The sequence below is a fragment of the Pleurodeles waltl genome, chromosome 3_1, assembly GCF_031143425.1.
Source record: "Pleurodeles waltl isolate 20211129_DDA chromosome 3_1, aPleWal1.hap1.20221129, whole genome shotgun sequence".
Taxonomy (NCBI): domain Eukaryota; kingdom Metazoa; phylum Chordata; class Amphibia; order Caudata; family Salamandridae; genus Pleurodeles; species Pleurodeles waltl.
The window spans coordinates 1,939,354,178-1,939,374,007 of NC_090440.1; the positions used below are offsets into that span (position 1 = coordinate 1,939,354,178).

Consider the following 19,830-nt stretch of genomic DNA (forward strand, 5'->3'; position numbering starts at 1 on the left):
AGGGAAAGCATTGACATTATAGTATATATTCTTACTTGCTTTATACTTTTTTTTAGAACGATCTAACTTGTGGTTTTATTACAGTAAAGTGTAATAACATAAGTCCTGAAATAATTAAATACAATGCTGTAGTGTTTGAAGGGGAGGAGAGCGATAGTGGTAACTGATATGATCAAGAAACTGGGGCTCAAATCATGGCTTTCTTATTTGCTCCAATTGTGTGATGCACGGGAAATCATTGTAAATACTAATCTGTAAACCTCAAATTTGAGAGCATCTTCCAGCAATTCAGTTCATCATGTGTACAGAACAAAATACTTATTTGTACATGGTTTAGCACGCAAGAAGGTACTCCCTATATAATACTATTTTCCAAACATTCAGGGCGCATGACAAACGGATTTGGTTTACCAATTGAATCATCCTTGGCTGGGGATGGGAAATGCATGCTAAACTATTATTTTTAATACATGTGTGGTGATACAACCTAACGAATAATTGAAACAGTAATATCACAGAAATTAACTTATTTTTATGTGACGTTTTGCATTTTTTACATGCGTGAATATTTCATTGGGTCTGGTCCTAACATAACATTTATAATTGAAGAGTGCATGTTCACTCCGTGGTGCACATTGCACTGAATAACAGATTTGTATTGTTACCAAACTCAGTGGTCCCCACTGTATTAGCCTCAGAAGGATGAAAGGCTGAGTGCACCCTGAGGTTTGTTTTTGTGACTGTGATTAGTCTTTTGAAAAGACCAGACCTTGGTTCTTAGCCCTACTAAGGCAGGAGCACCTCCTTCGGCTCTCCTGGCCAATTCAGGCCCCTTGCTCAGCTCTGGCTTGACACTTCTTATTACTGTGCTGGATTGCCTACATTTGCTACTGAGCTGCTATTTCATCAGAGTCAAGTTGACTTCAGAACGCCTCTGGATAAACACAGTAGGAACTGGGGGCTGCACACTAACTGCAGACTTCCTGTTAGAAGGTAGACTGACATGATTTGTCTATCAGTACTGACCTTTTGCATCCATGTTTCTGCCCTGTTAATTTGTAATTATTCCCCAATGCACTTTGGCGATTTATTGTGCCGTGCAAGTGTGATAACACAAGATTAATATTACTTGTTCATGTTTTTGACCTCATGGATTTTGACCAAACAAACTTGTAAACCAATCACATCCTACTCTACCACCTGACAGCTATATCTGACTGGTCTAGAGGACAGATTAGGAATTTACTGTGCTTTGTAACTGTGATGCAATGGCACATGTCCACCTGTACTTGGCACTCCCTGACCAGACTACATCAACACGTTCATTCTTAAGAGTTTTTGTGAGGGAAGGTGCCTAACAGCGTGTCTGAGTGAAAGAGTGACTGGAGCAGTAATTAAGTGAGGGAGTGTAAAGAAGTGTTAGTGGAAAGTCCGAAAGCTTGAAAGAGTGACGTAGAATAAGTACAAGTGTGTGTTTGAGGGATTGACTGATTGAAAGAGCATATCTTAGCTTGGGAGTACAGACAGCTCCCAATAACAGCAGCACCAACCGGTTTGTTCCTTCGCATGCCATACCCATGGCCGGACTGCACATTCTGCCACTGTGGCATGTTCACTATGGACTGCAGCCTAGAAGTCTGCTTTTACAGCTGGATGTGCTGCTTTCACCCAACCATGAAGGTTCCTATGGCCCTTTTTAATCATTGTCCCATGCTACGCGGAGCTGGGCTGAAGGTTGTTTTTTATTTTGGTTTCCAGTCCTGCCCTAGAGACGCCAAACGTTACACATGCACCACATGACTCAAAAAGTCCCTAGCTTGGAAATGGCTGCCCACAGGGGCGTGTGAGAAGATGGCTCATCAAACAAGAGCACAAGTGGCTGAGCCTACAATTTGGAGGTATCTGCACATAGAGGGAAGAGCCAATCTGCAGTACATTGAGACCACAGTCTGTTCACTTTAGCCAGAGTCCTTCTGTTGGGCAGTCAATATCAGCCTTTTGCGGTCAGTCACAGTTACCAATAACTGATCTGACAATACACCTATTACACTAATGCTGCACTAGGAACACTTATGTGAGACAATGTGAAGAATAATGTAATAGAGATACTGATGAGAGAACACATGATTATAATGTGTAGCACACCTTACGGAACCACTTTCTCTACACACCAAAAGCAAGAATCCACTGGTATACTACCTGGAGGCATTCTGAATTGTGTAACTGAAGGATTAAGTGCATGCTCAAATTAGCATGTTTATTTATTAACATACTTGTTTTATTTGAAGATATGTGGAAATAGCTTTTTGTTACCTGAATTGTTATCAGAGGATATTACTGCTTCACTAGAACTCCCACTCACCCCGTGATTTTTATTGTGCCGCGGTTGAGCTCGGCTCTCAGAAAATTGCGCTCGCAAATATTGCATTTGCTCACTGAGGGAAATAATTAGAGGGAACATTGCTGACATCAGCACGCTGCATGACTTCTTATGGCTCCGATGACATCAGACGGAGTCACATGCGGAGCCGTTCCATTATGACGTCCTCGTCGACGTGGAGAGCTAGAAAGAAAAGATTTCTGTCAAATGCTTGCGCTTTAGGAGTATTCAAAAGGTGAGGAATCAATAGGATGTGGATGTATCAATCAGGAACATCTTTATCTGTCCTCAAGCGGTAAAGGAGGGCTGGAATCAGCACAGTCGGGAATTCTAAGGCGTGGATCCTGAATCCTGTTTCTGTCTCTGAAATGAATGAAACGAGGATGAAAAAGTCTTGCCTTGAATTCTCACTGATTCAGCGAGTGATTGTCATTGAGAAAGCTGACAGAAAGGCTTCCACTTCAAAGATCTAGAAGGCTTTGTGGTGTACGTCTTGAACAAAGAAAATGCTTCCTCTTTTTGAACAACTTATGGAGTTTATCCTCCAATTCTGCTCCGAACAGCATGGATCCTTCAAACGGCATCCTTTTGGCTGTGGATCTCTGCGCTGACTTAGTGTTCCAATCCTTCAAGTATAAGTTGAATCGAAATGCAATTGAGGCACCACTGCCTAAAGCGGAGCCTCGGACCAGATCAAAAGAAATATCCAATAAGAACTCTATCTGATGTTTCATCAGCTGAAAACAGTCAGTTCCATCAAGGATACACTGGAAGAAAGCCTTGAAATCGTAAATTAAAGACTGCACTGTGTAAGCACCATAGATGCCTGCTCTTTAGCCAAAATGAGAGCCAGAGTAGACTATCTTTAGAAAGGAGTCCATCTTCCTATTCGGGGAATATTTAAAACATTTTCTTCTGAATTTGACTTTCTTCCAACCAGGCTGTCTACTACTGAATTCACATGAATGTTCTTTGGGATTATCAAATCTATCTCCTCCAGAGGATAAAAGCTTTGGCATAAATCCGACAGGAAAATCCTATCTGGGTCTTTTCATTCCTGCTTTTTCACTTCCAGCACATGCTGGTGTATATGCAAGCCTGGGCTAGGTGGTTTCTGAATCAGACATAACATAGGAAGAAGGAGGAAGGTCTTTCTATTTGAGAATAAAAAGAACATGTTCTCCATAACATGGGGCAGAATCTCTTGTAGCAACTCCTTGGAGATATATTTGCCCTTACGGTCTGGGGTGAGAACAGAGATCATCCCTGTCAGATGAAATATCTCTCCCCACTTGTTTTCTTGTCATACGCCTTCTTAGGAGTGCCCTTGAATGCCTTCACAGTCTCAAGAGCAATTCTGCGGATTCTTCCTGCCTCATCTTTTTCTCCCCATGTACTATGCCTTTTAGGAGAGGGAGAAGAATCCCCAGCGAATTAGATGATGATAGGGCCTAGAAGGAGAACTATGCCTCCTCTTAACGAAGGCCTTGTCCATGTCTCCTTTAGAGGCTCCCGAAGACTTCAAGGTCAGAATCTTTAAGCTTCACAATAAGAGGCTGAGATCTTCACCACTGTGTCCCAAGCAGCAAAGCAACACAAAACCAGCAAGAGCTAGACTTGAATAAAGAAATGCAAAAACAGGAAACGGCCATCAGAACACTCACCTTTGGTCTGGTCTGGCTTTTTAACCTGCCAGAAGGCTCTCCTCCTCCTTCTGTGAAACAAACACAGATGCATGTGCAGAGCCGACACTGCTCCACTCGTATGCACAAATCTCTTGACAGTGCTCCTGGGGTCCCATCCGAGACAAAGAATCTCTAGGAATGTTCCTAACATCGAAGTCTGCAGTCTTTCAAGTGACGTCCATTTGCCTGCTCCTTGGGATTTCAAACTCCCCTCAAGGGGAAGCAGAGACTAGGACCAGCCCCACTGCCCAGCGTGGTAAGTCCCTGCAGATTCTTCCTTCGGCGAAGGAGTGGAGAGATCACCAAGCACAGCAGGTGGACCCCCCCCCCAAGTCCTCTTTGTCCTATTTTCTCGTCCAGAACACGCAGAAAGAACAAACATGAGGATTCTGGATAAGTCTACCATTATATAGCACCGAGCACCCAGGAGGGTGGCAGGGTTTACTAAGACTTTTCTTGTGTTTTTTTCTATTTGGAGGTGAAATCCCCTCAAATTATAATGACTGGGACGAGAGACATAGAAGTAATATAATTCCAAGCTACAGAGTAAGGTACGTTTAGTTTCAGATCAATATAATTCTCTAGTAGAATATTTGTAGCCCCAGCAACTTGCATAAAGCACAGTTCCAAGTACATCGAATATCGTTTGTGCTTCCAAAGGTAAAACTGCACCACAATTTAATGCTGTTTGGAACTAAAAGGTCTCTCTAGTTTCAAATGTAGGCAATTTCAAATTTTACCTACTTTCATGTAGCATAGACTTGTGCTGAGGTATTATTGTTTTCTATGATAGGTGGCATTACACAGGAAGATGTATGTGTGTACTAAAATATAAGTGGTTGAAACGCCCAGCAAGCTATCGTTTTATTTTTCATCTGCTGAATCAGCTAGGGGTGCAACACCCCTCCGCCACCGTGGAGGAGCCTCCCCTGAAAATGAGTACCAACAAGTTGGGTAACAATAAAACTTTTGTTTCTTCATTGCTAAAATATCCCTCTGGGCATATGTGCGCTTTACGAATACACATGTTATGGTAATACACCAAGCACTCTCTCTACCTTTGGAATATCTGACCTAATGTCAAATGTCAGGCAATCACTTACGGATGCATTTTGGAATTCGGTCGCTCCACTTTGGCTTCCCCGCTTGCCGATTGTAGCATGTCAAGGTGCTTGTCCCAGTCAGAATATACCCCTTGTCACACAGGAAGCGTACGGTGGACCCCACAGGAAACTTGGAATTAGAGATCACTCTCCGGCTGTGGTCGACATCACCAGGATCTGGACATGTGGTCACTGCAATGACAATTGAAAATGAAAGCGAAGATTGATGAAACTGCATATCAGGATAGCCCTTGATTTCACAGCAGGGTGCCCTGTGCACTTCTTATAGGTAGTCATCAGCTAAAGCTAACACATTGAAACTAGCCAATGGAAACTGGACAGGCATGTGTGGAGCCAGTCAAAGAACACTGTGCAGACTTGCCATGACTCCTCCCAGCCAATGGATATGGGGCCTAACTGTTCCCACTGCACACTGCTACTAACCAATGAATGGTGTGCAGACCTGTGTGTTCACAGCCAATGGACTCTGTGCAAATGTTTCCTAACAGTTAACAGCCACAGTGCTTCCAGCCATGATCACTGTACAGCCTTATTGTCAGAGCTTACAGCCAATGACTAGTGACCCAACCTGTTCTTACTGTTCGCAGACAAGGACCATTGGTCAATCTGTCCTGACTTTTACCAACCAATGAGCACTGGGCCAGCCTGTACTCTCTATTCACTACTCCTACCTAGTGAACACTGGGGAAAGCTCTCGCCACCTCACACTGCTCCCGGACAATGGGCACCGAAGAGAGTTGTCCTCAGTGCTTCCAGCCAAAGAACAGTGATTTGAAACGGCCTGAATGCTTCCATCCAATGAACGATGCCCGACATATGCTTACAAATACCAGCCAATGGCTGGGTGACCTGTCCTCACTGTTCCCGACCAGTGACAGCTGGCCTATCCTGCCTGCACACTGCTTCCTTCCAATGCACAGTCGGCAGTCCTATCCTCAGCGAACATGAGCAGACGTGTCCTCTGTGCTGACATCCAACGGAAACTGGGCAGACCTGTGCACACCGCTGACTCGCGAAGCACAATGAACGGTCTCAGCCAAACACATCTGACCCCAGTAACATTAAACTGACACACTAACATTACTTTCTTTCTTCTCACTGAAGCATGAGGGGGCGCTTTCACACTGCTTTGAGCTAAGTGCACATGACACATTCCCCTTCAAACTTCCCCTGGCCCCAAGGAACTCCTGTGTCCATGAGGTCTTAAATGACTGACACACAATAGTTCCACCACACACTCAGACCACAGGCTGTCTACAACCACCCAAAACCCAACACCCAGCACCCAACACCCAGCAGAGGGCATCAGCCCTGCCTCCTTCCACTGACATTTAACAGCACCTTCACCGTACATTTTACAGCATTTTAACAGTGACAACCGCTGGAATGAAGTTTCTCCCACACTCAGTGGTGGCTGCCACTGATCGGGGGTGGCGGGGGCGGGGATGGAAAAAACAAATTAAAAAATATATATATATATTTTTTTTAAACCACTTACCTGTTAAGGTCGTAGACGTGTTTGTCTTCTCCATCCTCCTCGTCGTCCGGAAGCACACAGGCTTCCAGACTCTCCTCAGCCAATCACGAGTGATTGATGTGAGCACCCTGCTTCGGTACTCACAGATGGAGTGGCACCCTGTGCACTTTCTCATCCTGGGTGTGAAAAACAGCCAGGAGGAGAAATGCAAAGTGGGCATGTATGTTTGGCTGGCCATGACACATGCGCACTTAGGGTGCACAAACCACTCCCCCCTTCAGCCCAGCCCCACCCTGCCTTATCCTGCTGCCTCAGCTAAAAATGAAATGATAATATAATAACGGTCTGTTATTATCATTTTATTTTTCTGCTCAAAGCAGTGGGGTGACGCTCTTCTGCCTTAGTGGAGGAGCCGCTTCTGCCCACACTGCCCCTTAACACTGGCAAAAAGTAGAGTTTCCTCTACTCACAGTGTAAGAGAAAGTTGTGAATTTATAATTTTGTGCATGATTAACAATGTGTATTATGTAAATTTGCATTCAATTCTACATACATAGACTGCATTAATAATATTGCATTTGAAACAAACTTAGTAAGATTTATAGAATTGTGTTTATTAATGTGTTTAGCTAGGCCGCATTTCTTTTTAAAATGTAATCTTGAACAAAATAGAAATCCGCTCTGTAACTCAAACGCCCCCCACTCTGCGCACATCCTCTCCCCACAGGCTCAACAGTACATAGTCAGGATTAAGTCACAGTAGTTTGTTTACACTGCATTGTTATCCTGCTCACTGTGTAATATTGCTACATGTAGCTATGTTTTCTGCTTCATTACTGAACAAATTCATTCAAAGAAAGTCTTATTGTTATATGTTTCAAATTTGTTCAAACATCTACGGATGGCATTAGCATGAAAGGTATTGAATAATTATTCAAGAAAATAGGGTAGTGCTTAGGTATCACAGTAATACACTTATTTTTCTTCTGTTCTGACTGGCTGAAGAAATTATGTTATTGACCACACTTTGAAGAACAAGCAGAAAATCAAATGTTCTCTGCAAGGATAATGTATAAAAACCCTTAGTCTTGGGGGTAAGCCAGAAGATTTTCCTATTCTTCTAAAGATGATTCTTGTTTATTCACTAATGTTGTTGCTCGTTTAGAGTAGAATATTTTCTGACTTTGCATATTCTGTATAACTTTGCATTAGAGTATTCATAGCATTTACTCTGTATTGCTCATTTTGAATTCTTGTAAAAACCTCTTAACTTTTCATTGATCTAGAACTCATTTACTGAGTGCAGTCCATTACTTAGTGAATTGTATTACTCTGTTGATGTGAGGAGGAAGAACACATTGCTTCATCAAATTGAGTTTCAACACCGTTTCAGATCCAGTATACTCTGCGCGAATCGATTGGGGTAAATTCTGGGGTGTCTAAATTTGAGTTGACATTTTTCTCCCACAACGGCTCCCACACCATCACAGAACACACGATAGCCTTCACCTTATTGCACCTTGTCGATGGCAGAGGCTTTTTACACGACTGAAAAACAAACATCCCCTATTGAGCTCAGAACATGTGCCAACATGCGACCACCAGCAGAGGGAACTCTTGTTCCAAGAAAGAAACAACTCCAGAATAGAAGGAATGCAGCTAAATTAAAAGAACTAACACCCGCTGTTTAACTCATTCATTCCCTCAGTTTCATTTCACCCCCGTCGACATTCTTCCTCCTAAAGCGTGCTTAACCTCCATCCCTGGCGTTGACTCGTCATGTTTCTTTTTTAGAAAGGTACAATTTACTTCTCTGCACACTCCAATTAGCATTGTGTTTTGTCTGCCTCCCTCTCTCCCCTTCCCATCACACTCCAGGCATTTCTTTCCTTTTAACTCTGCCCCCTTCACATTCATATCACACACTTGTGTTTCTCTCCCTCGGTGTTTCATCCTTCTTCCGTCATCTCACACACATCAAGTCTCTTGTCTCCTCTCAATGTCTCCCCGCTTTTCTCTTTTCGTCAAGGACATAATTCCACCCTTCCTAAACGCGTTCTTCGGGGATGCATGTTCATATAATTATTGGCGGCACCCGGACAGAGTTGAACTTTCAAGAAAAGTGCTTCGGAAATGCACATACTGAGGTTGCAAAATGAGGTGATCGGGGCAGGCTGGTCAGCAGTTACTGAGGGGCTCAGTTAAAAAACTCACGCGAGGTCCCAATTCTTCCATTAATGCCAGGTGGCATCTGACTCAAAGTAGAAATAAATGTCACCAGGGAACGAGAACCGGTAGACATAGTTTTTTTAACTGCATTTGGCTCCATCTAGCAGCATTTCTGTGTTAGTTACCTCACCATTAACAGATAATAACAATACAATTCTAAGCTTGCTTTTTAAAATCACAAATCGATGTTTTAAGGGGCAGCATGGAGCCTGCAGAAACACAGAGCCTGTGGCACAATGGCACCACCGATCGCCTCTTGTGACAGCCCTCGGTCAGGAAAGATTATTCTTAGGGGGAGCAGGGTCGGTCTGCCAGTACATAGGCATGTTTGATAACATGGAGAAATGTGACAGTAAGCTGACCACGTTTTAAGGGGGCTTAGAATTTTAATCCACATGCAGCAAATATCCATGTGCATCCAGCAAGTCCCTTCCTATAATACTGGAAATATAGCTGAGGTGGTTAATACACTTGTTGCAAAGATCTGAGAAATTTGTTGTTAACAGATTTCAGTTATCAAAAAATAGCACTGAGGATTAATGTGTCAGCTCCAAAATGCTGCCTGTAACCTACAGTTCACAGGTAGTGATGTGGCTAATGCGTTTACAGTAGAGATCTCTGTGGAACCTATAGGTCGGTGGTGTAACGCAAAATTATGGGGCACCCCTGCAGTATATAATGAGGGGTCCATTAGTCTCCAATATCTCAAGGATATTAATTGGCCTTGGAGTGAATTGTTGATACAGAGTTTTCTTACATGCAACCCATGGTAGGCCACAAGGTGATGGGATATCGCAGAAAGCTTTTTGATACAGCATTTACTTACAGGCTGCCAAAGTAGGGCAAGGAGGTGGGATACCGAGGACTGCTTGGTGAGACAGCATTTTCTTCCAGGCAGCCAATGGCAGGCCACAAGGTGATGGGATATGGTGGAGCACCTGTTGATACAGCGTTTCCTTTCAGGGAGCCAGCGGTAGGCCAGAAGGCACTGGGATATCACACACCGCTTGTTGATACGGTGTTTCTTTAGAGATGGCCAAAGCAGGATCAAAAAGAGGTGGGATAGCATGGAGCGCTTGTAGATACAGAGTTTCCTTACAGGCCACCAACATAGGGCAAGAAGGTGATAGGTTATTATGGAGCGCTTGTTGATACAGTTTCCTTACAACAGCCATTGGTGGGCCACAAGGTTGTGGGATATTGTGAAGTGCTTGTTAATACCAAGGATCAATGTGATGCACACTTATAAACACCCTGCAAGCGACACCAGCAAAGTTTGAGGAACAGCAGGAAGGAGAGAATTGCAGCAAACCATTCTGGCCTAAATGAGGGGCTGGATTACATTTTTATGAAACTGAGAAGGTAGGAATGGCTAAACATTCCCCTCCATTTGAGAGGCATAAAGCAGTCTGGAAGTCAACTTGGGAATGTGGGGATCGAAAGGAAGAACTGGATCAAAACGGATGCGCAGGTTGTGCGGAGAGGTTTTTGAGGAAGGTGTAGGTCTTAGCTCAGAAGGGCACAGGCTTAGACCCTAGGGGAGGGATTACCAAAAAAACAAAACTTGTCTGAGGTGTTAAGGCGGAGGGAGCATTCTTCCATTCATAAAGTAGTGACCTGCAGACAGTCTCTAAATTGCTGCTGCAGCCTGTCAAGTACACAGGAATGTTTTTGTGAAAATTAAGGTGTGACAAAATGTTTACAGTTGAATGTCTATGACATATGAATGTATTAATAATAACGTATGACAAATATACCTATTGAGCCTGTGCAATACACAACAGTAATATAAGAGTTTTAATAGTGTAGTAGTACATGTTTAAAAAGTAAATAAAAATCATTAACTATAGGAGCATTTCATGTGAACTCACAGTGTGCTAAAATATGGCTTGGGCCTTGAGACTCTGAGAAAGGAAATAAATTTAAACACATTGGCTCTCATTACGAGTCTAGCCGTCTACTGTCCACCAGACTCGCAGTGGCGGTCCATCGCCAATGGGCTGGCAGTGGGACTGCCATATTACAACCACCTCTGACACCGCCAGGCTGCCGCCAGCCGGCAGCCTGGCAGTCCCGGGGGTGGTGATCCGCCAGGGCAGCGCTGCCCCAGGGATTACGAGTCCCCATACTGTCAGCCTTTCCATGGCGGTTATACCGCCGGTTATACCGCCATGGAAAGGCTGGCAGAAGAGGGTTGTAGGGGGGCCCCTGCACTGCCCTTGGCATGGGCAGTGCAGGGGCCCCCACGCACAGGCCTGTCGCGCATTCCACTGCCCAAATTACGGACAGTGGAATGCGCGATGGGTGCTGCTGCACCCGCCGCTCCGCCACACTGCCGCTGGCTCGATTACAAGCCGGCCGGAATGTGAAGGCCCTGTTCACCGGAGGGCCGGCCGGCGGAAAAGCTGTTTCCGCCAGCCGGCCCTTCGGTGAACCTGTAACAGGGCCAGCAGTGTTCTGCCCGCACTGTTGGGCAGGTGGCAGGATGAGTATGGAGGGCAGCTGAGGCCATTGTGTTGAAAACAAGTCTGATTTTAGAGTAATGAGCCTAAGGAAATGCCCAATTGTAATGCACCGTATTTCCCCAAACTTCCGACAGAAACGTGGTTAGCATATACAGTTGGCTAGCACCATGGAGAAATCAATGCAAGTGAGCTTCTGGAAATTAACAGTGCTAAAAAGGTATTCTTACGTCAAACTAAAAAGTTTAATGCAGCGCACACTTACAATCAATGAAATGAAAGCAATGGAATGAAAGATGATACCGTGCACACAGTGATGTGAACCTTTACTATATTTGTATTTTAGGTTTAAGGTGTTTCCAATTTTCCCATAATGTACCTAAGGGAACCCTCTGCCACGGTGGAAGAGGTCTTGGACTGTGAAACTTATGAGGGCCCAGACTATTGCTTTGGCAGCTTGCGAGTCACGGGGGTTATTGTGAGGGAGACAGACACACTCGGAGACAGATGCAGCTGGGAGGAGGGCGCTGCCTCAATATTAGTGCATTTTTGTGTGTAGTGCACCTAGAAAGCAAGTGAAGCACAGTGGCGTACATGGAGTTGCCAGAGATGACACAATCTGTTGAAGCTGGGAAGCTGGGACTGCATCCCAGGTGTTAGGATTCTAAAGGCTGTAACTTCACTGCTCGACCATTTGAGGATTGAACTATTTATTTTTCAATCGAGAATGGCAAGTGTTTCCATGTTCTTGTTCTACAAAACGCAGTGCAATTCCAGAAAGACAGGTAATCAATATTTTTCTGAAGAAGTACCTTTAGAGATAGCAATAACTTATATTTCAAATTGTGCTACCGCTGTGTTGCTGTTTGCTATTGTGTTATTATCTACAGCAGATGTTCACCTAGCAGAAACACTTTCTATTTGGTAAGCAAGGACTCCTCTGTTAGGAGGGCATTTGCTGTGGACATAGACGCCTTATAGTATTTAACTTGTCAATACCTTGGCAAGGTCCTTATTTGTCTTATGAATATTATTTCTTATTTACAACCTGTGTGCACCCGCATCGGAGGGAGATGACTTCTTTCTAAAGAAGAGCTCTATTTAGAGGATTGGAATTTTGGAAAGAAAAACAGAAAAATCTCTTATTTAAATGGTAGAATGAACCACTCAGTTGGAATGCTGAGTAAGCTAGCGTTTCTTTAAAAAATGTAAAAACGGTGGCAGCATCATGTGCTAAGTATATGCCCGCTAGTCATCTCATCACAAGCAAGCACATCTGCTGGTCATCTCATCTCCTGCAAGCACATTTGCTGTTCATCTCATCCCCTGCAAGAACAGCGGATGGTCATCTCAACACCTTCAAGCACATCTGCTGGTCATCTCATCACCTGCAAGCACTTCTGCTGCTCATCTCATATCCTGCAAGAACAGCTGCTGGTCATCTCATCACCTGCAAGCACATCTGCTGGTCATCTCATCACCTGCAAGCACTTCTGCTGGTCATCTCATCTCCTGCAAGAACAGCTGCTGGTCATCTCAACACCTTCAAGCACATCTGCTGGTCATCTCATCTCCTGCAAGCACATTTGCTGTTCATCTCATCCCCTGCAAGAACAGCTGATGGTCATCTCAACACCTTCAAGCACATCTGCTGGTCATCTCATCACCTGCAAGCACTTCTGCTGCTCATCTCATATCCTGCAAGAACAGCTGCTGGTCATCTCAACACCTTCAAGCACATCTGCTGGTCATCTCATCACCTGCAAGCACTTCTGCTGGTCATCTCATCTCCTGCAAGAACAGCTGCTGGTCATCTCATCACCTGCAAGCACATCTGCTGGCCATCTCATCTCCTTCAAGCACTGCTGCTGGTCATCTCATCCTGCAAGTACATCTGCTCGTCATCTCATCACCTGCAAGCACATCTGCTGGTCATCTCATCTCCTGCAAGCACTGCTGCTGGTCATCTCATCACCTGCAAGCACATCTGCTGATTGGTGCTTATGGCTGAAATAAACAGACCTGCCTTCAGACCCCATTTTGATCTTGTTTCTGTAAGATCAGCCAATTGTTAACAAAGTGAAAAGTCACTGCAACATAACACCGTCCACTAAAGCTAAACTATTGTTCGGATATGTGCAACAGGGGTCCACTCAAGATGTCATTGAGAGTTATTCATAATCAAATGGGCACAGTCGTCAGGATTAGGAGTAATGCGAAAACACCAGAGGCACACACACAGCTTCCTCCAACCATATGAGCAGCCAAAAAAGTCTTCGGGTGAAAATCCGGGCAGGAAGTCAGAATAGCCGCGGAGCTGGATGTGTTAAAACTGAATGTCCATTTATTTCCCACCCACAGAGACCAGCGCACAGTAGCCCTATTTTTCTCAATCCCTGAAGAAACCAGTCCCACTGGTAATCGTACCTCCCGAGGCTCGAATTACCAGGCCCATTAAAGGGCTACTTGTAATGAGAGCCTACAACTAGTGCAAAATCTGTGCCTTACACACGCATCTTTATTTATATACATTAGAATATATGCATATGCAAATGTGGATTTAGCAAGTAAATTGTTCAATGAAAGAAAGAAAAGTTAACACTAGGAAATAGTGGAAAGCACACCACCACTAATGTTAGGTTGTGAAGAAGGGCATTTTGTGTTGCAATGTTATGTAACTTGGAAACAGTTCAACTATGTAACAATATGAAATGACTGTAACTACATAGTGTACCTATATTATTTATCTATAATATAATATTAACTGCGGTAGGAACTAGACCATGTAAATACAAAATAGCACTATGCAACTATATACCGTATTGTTAATCCTGTGTGTTGTTGCCATATGACTATTTAAATAGTGAGGTATGTAACTATGCTATGTGATACTTAGTACCAAGCTCTTCAATATGAAAGAGATAGATATGGCTCTGGACATGAAGAACAGAAGCAGACTCTTAAGTGCAAAACTAAACATGCCACCATGTCCATCCACCTACCACTGCAGGTGCCGTTAACACACCGTGGCATGACATGTCTTCAGATGTCTGCTAACAGATAACCACCTCTGCGATGCATGGTCTGAAGAAGAATGTAATGCAAGCAATTCTGAGTTATAGGGCATCCTATATCTCCTGCCCTAGGTGTGGGTATCCTGTAGATTATATTGTTTCATTGTTAAGTTATGTCTAATTACTTTGTATAGTTGCATAGTTAGATTGGTTGCACTGTATTTTCATATACTTGTATGTTTGCATAGTAGCATATTATCTACTATATATTATCATATTATATAACTACAGTACTGTCTAGTTAAACATTATAGGCCCTCATTACAAGGCCTACTGGAACACCGATGTGGTAATACTGCACATAGAATTCCTGTACCGTGGAGTGGCAAAATGACTGGGTGTGTTACTACTCACCATTACAAGTTTTGTGTCCTTGATTTGACAGCACAGATAACTAACCAGTTTACTTCCTCACTGCTGACCAGCATGCAGGATTGCAACAAAGGACCTCTACTTCTGTCTGTCTAAGGGAAGTTTCTATATGGGGCCCCAGCTGTGGTTCTGGGTCTTCATTTCTGTTTCCACAGTACATCTTCAGGTGTTCTTTGGCCTGTTCTCTTTCATTTTCCCTGCAAGGGTCCAGTAGAGAGCTATTCTTATGACGGAGCCTTATTCTCTTCAGACATCTTATCCTCATAATGATAGGGCCCATGCTTTCTTGCTTATATCTGGTGAGCAGTTCCTGTTTGGAGATGATTCATGGCAAGAAAATGTGCGAGATTCTTTTCAGGTTCCTGGTGTGGAAGGCTGAGAGTTTGGTGATGTCACTTTTTGTCACCCGGCACCATTCTGATTCATACAAAAGAATAGACAGAATGCAGCTTTGGCAAAGCCTCAGCTTGGTGATGTACTGAGATGACCGCCATCTGTCTTTCAGCATCCTGAAGGCATTCTTGGCCTTGTCCAGTCTGCGCTTGATGTCACTGCCTGCCTTTCGTTCATGTCTCACAGTACAGCATAGGTAGGGGAACTCTTCATTCGTGACAAGATCGTCTCCATCAACCTGGAATGGTGAAGGGTTTGGGATAGTGAGTGGCATAACTTGTGATTTCCTTGTCTTTATTTTCAGGCCCACCTGTTGTGCATAGATGTTGAGGCAAGACATCTTTTCCTGTAGATGCTGGGGTGCATGAGAGAGCTAGGCTAGGTCATCCGCATAGTGAAGGTTCTCCAGTGTAGAGGATAAGTCCATCTGATGCCTCTGGCCTGGTCTGTGTCACATCACCCAGACGATGATAGGTTGAAGAGCAACGCTGACATCACACATCCCTAGCTCATACCGGTCTTCACTTCAAAGCTATACGTTGAATCCTCCATTACACCAGTATGTTTAATAATAATAATAATAATAATAACTAACCGACCTACTTGTGTAATGTTAGTTGATTAATAATAATAACAACTAACCAACATACTTGTGTAATGGAGGACTGAAAAACATGAAGGGTTTGGTAGCATTAACATGCAACTTTTAAAAGAAACAGTGGTAGAAACGACAATCTTCAAAGACAATGCTGCTTTAACTATGACTCCAGAAACTTATATTCCAAACATTGTGAAATGCATCCAAGAATTGTTGGCTCCAACGCAACAATCAGGCTCAACATATTATAGCGACACAATTAAGCCCCCAGTGTCCTGCCCCTTACTGCCACTCATGGCAAGAAGACTCGTGCACAGGTACTTGTTTGTCACTCATCACAGGTTGGAGGATCAGGGAAAGCAGAGCGATTTAACTCTACAAACACAATAGAAAGGGCAATGTTTCTGACACCATGCAACTTCAACTTCAGCTAAAAGCGTAACATACGAAAAATCTGTTGCAAGAAAAAAAGAAAGTATTTTGAAAATCAATGGTTAGTTCTCAAACTCTCCAAACTGAAAAAACACAGAGTAAGTTCTGGATTTATATTAACAGACTAAACGATTGCTATAACCTTCAGACAGTAAATAGAAGTTTTGGAAAACCACATTTTCGAAATCTACTGTGACACCAACTACACAACGGAGAATGTTATGTCCATCACGTACGACCCCGGACAGTCCCCACAAAAAATCACGGTCATCCACACTAGAGAGAGCATCAAACTCATATGCATAATCAACACAAAAAACACTGAAACTCGCACTAACAAGAGCAAGCAAGGAGGAGCCCTGGGACCCAAGGGAGAACCCGGTTCTCTGTTGAAGGCCGATTAGTGGGCGACCTGGTTAACACTTTTGTACAAAGCATCCTTTCAGTCATCCACTGTTACAGAAGCTTGTCTTGGGCCCATCACATGTCCCCTTTTAAAGAAGGTTAATAGTCCTACTAGGATCCTCCTGCAGTTATTAGAAACATGTATAGAGAGTAAGCAAAGTATTCCTTTCTCTGAAACGGGCTTTGGACCTAATGTCAGCACAATTGATAACATATCATTCTTGGCCCATGAAGCAATCAGACGCAAAAGTGGTCCTTTAGGTGCCTGTTTTATTGTCTACACAGCTACCTTCCACAGAGTAGATTCCAAGTTTTATGCAAAATTGTCAGCTTGGGGAATTCGTGCCTCCTTACTGAAGACTTATTTCAGTTTATTCCAATTCTTGGGTTAGCATCAAATGGGTAATGGTCTTGGTGTCTCAAAGTGAATCAACCTAACAGAGGCCTCACAAAGGGGTGAGTATCTGCCCCCGCTCTCTTTTTAGCTTCTACACAGCAGATGTAGCACAACAGAAAAAGCAAATCATTCCCACCAAGAATACAGAATCACAACTACAAAGTCTACACTACACCGACAACATCGCCTTTCTTGATCAAACCTGCATTGGCCTACAGAGAGCGCTAAAGGAACTACACATTTACAATCTCGAAAATAAATTACACCCAAAACATGAATCAAAGGTAATAATTACTAGAAAATATGCAAACAACCCCCAAAAATCGTGGCATTCCGGCTCATCCGTTTTAGCGCATGCTACAGCCTACATCTACCTTGAAATATGGATAGCTGAAAAGTGTGCACCAAGACCGGTGCTTAATTTGTAAAAAAAACAAAAACAGTAAGTGCCAGGGCCGAAATTATTTCTCAAGAGGCTGCCATAGCATGCACCATCTACTGCCAAACTGCAATACCAACACAATTACTAAACATCTCACTCCTACAAGTACAACAAGTTAGGCCACTCCGGGCCGCCAAGGGAGTAGGAATGGTCTGCACGTGCTGGTATTGTTTATTTTTAATGTATAGTAGTTAAACAATTTGCTGATGTGTTCACTTTAGAAATTGACAAACAGGGTTGGTGTTCAGAATTAAGTGGCATGCTGAGCAAAGGTAAACACCTCCTCAAATTAAGCAGTGGCCCAGACACGAACTCGCATTCATAAAGCACCGAGGCGCCACGCTCGCATTCGGATTGCGCAGACTCAGTGCTAAGTTACAGAGGGGATCACCACTGTACTTGTAAAGGTAACAAGAGCAAAACTTCTGCCTATCCTCATTTATGTAACCAAAATGTCTGGGTCGCTTTGAAACTGCTTTGTAATTGACACTGTGCAGCACTTTTATAAAACTTTTCCATGTGCAAAAGAATGCATCACGAGCAGAGTCACTCCAGGAATTTGTCCTTCTAGACAGGATTTATTATGTCAAGCCCAATTCTTGCAACACTGCCATCTTATACCATTGCACTACAAGGCAGTCTGAAGCACTTTATTAAAGCAATTATAGAAGACAGAGGTCTTAAAATAGGGGCCGCCTGAAGAAGCAAACTAAAAAGATTGGCCCTCAAAGCGGCAATTCAATCACAAACAGTACTGTGAAGTCACACAGCTTATACAAACAACTGAGCTGGTTAAAACTAGATAGGCAAACATTATCATGGAATCCTATAACTCCTTGCATCATCAATATTAACTCCCTGCACACTCAATGTTAACTCAGTCCGCCAAAAAGTACTGTGAATGCCCTTTGTGCTCCCTTCTTAAAGAATTTCAGATAGTCCTATTCCAATCAACCATTCACAATCCAAGATGTGGGCTATGTGATTACAAGTATGAATCAATACTTCATGTTTTGTGATGTTGTCTTGGGCCAAGCTTGAGAAATGACCTTTTATTAAACAGATTTTTCTTGCAAACAAAATCACAAGATGTGAAGGTGCATTGAAACACTGCATCGACGTTTTGGAACTTTGCATTGCTGCAAAATGTTTTCAAACTGTTTTAAAAAAAACTCTCATAATTATCTCAACTTCTTGATTTGAGTTTGTCATGTTTAAGCATAAGTCACCTAAATTAAATGATAAACTTAGCTTCTGCCAATGATGACTTTTAAAACCCACCAGAGTAATGACTTTTTCGCTTACTAACTGATATTTAATTTGATTGCCATGGTCGCTAGACCTGTCCTCAGAACTTTGTAATGATGTTTATTAAAAACAATACATTTATGACCTATTATAGTTTCCAGTGCACTGCTATGCAGCGGGATACACCAGAGAGCACGAGCTGAATGACATGAGGTGAGAGAAAAATAGTCCTCGGGATGAAGTTAAAGACCCCTCTTTCCATATTTTAAAGAATTGGTAACAATGAGTCCTGAAGACAACTGTACATCAAAGCAAGACCTAAAAAGAATATTTTAAGGGATTTAGGGAAGGACAAATGGCTGGTTTAGCTTCAGTGATGCAAGGGAGACAGTGCAACTATATGCAAACAAGATAAGCTAATGGGTGTCAGCTCACCTGGTGCCATAAATGATCTAGACCAGGGGTCTCCAACCTTTTTTGTAGTAAAAGCTACTTATGTTGGTGAAAATCATCCAGAGATACGAATATTATTAGAATTTTACATGTTTGTTTTAAATATAAACTTTTCAGTTTTTGTAGGCTGGGCTGCAAACAGGAGAGCTACATGTGGGTAGCTCGAGAGCTAATAGTAACTCACGAGCTACTCGTTGGAGAAAGTTAGCTGAGGGAAAGAGAGGAGAAGTAAGGAGGGGAGACAAAGACAATAATAATAGGAGTGAGAGAGAAAAAATGGCAATTGGTAACTGAAAGGTATGGGTTCATGGATCGATGAAATCAGATGGGGTGAAGTTTGGAGAGAGAAGGGTCATGTGTGAAGGGGAAAGACCAAATAACTGGAGATGGATTTCAAGCTTCTTCTTGATGGGGAGAAACAAGGGCAGTGTGGTGAGAGGATGTGTTGTAGCTGAAAGACAGAGGAATCAGTGGTTTGGGAAGGAGGAGAAAATGGATAGCAAAAGTAAAAAAATATTGGCATAGTGGGGGACGGAGGCTTGCAGACAGACGGAGAGGACCCCATTGCCCCCCTGGTATTGGTGCTCCCTGTCTTCAAGCACCTGATGATACTCAGGGAATGCTAATGTTCAACCAACCATCCCTTCTTTCTAAAAATA

General features: G+C 43.2%; 1 protein-coding gene across 1 annotated transcript in view; it reads right to left on the reverse strand.

The window, feature by feature from the left end:
- SEZ6 (seizure related 6 homolog) overlaps nt 1–19,830 on the reverse strand; it is an 823,732-nt gene that overhangs the window by 46,161 nt on the left and 757,741 nt on the right. The window contains exon 12 of the mRNA XM_069226215.1: nt 5,169–5,360. Coding sequence (XP_069082316.1) covers nt 5,169–5,360 — 192 coding nt within the window. The remainder of the gene's footprint in view (nt 1–5,168; nt 5,361–19,830) is intronic.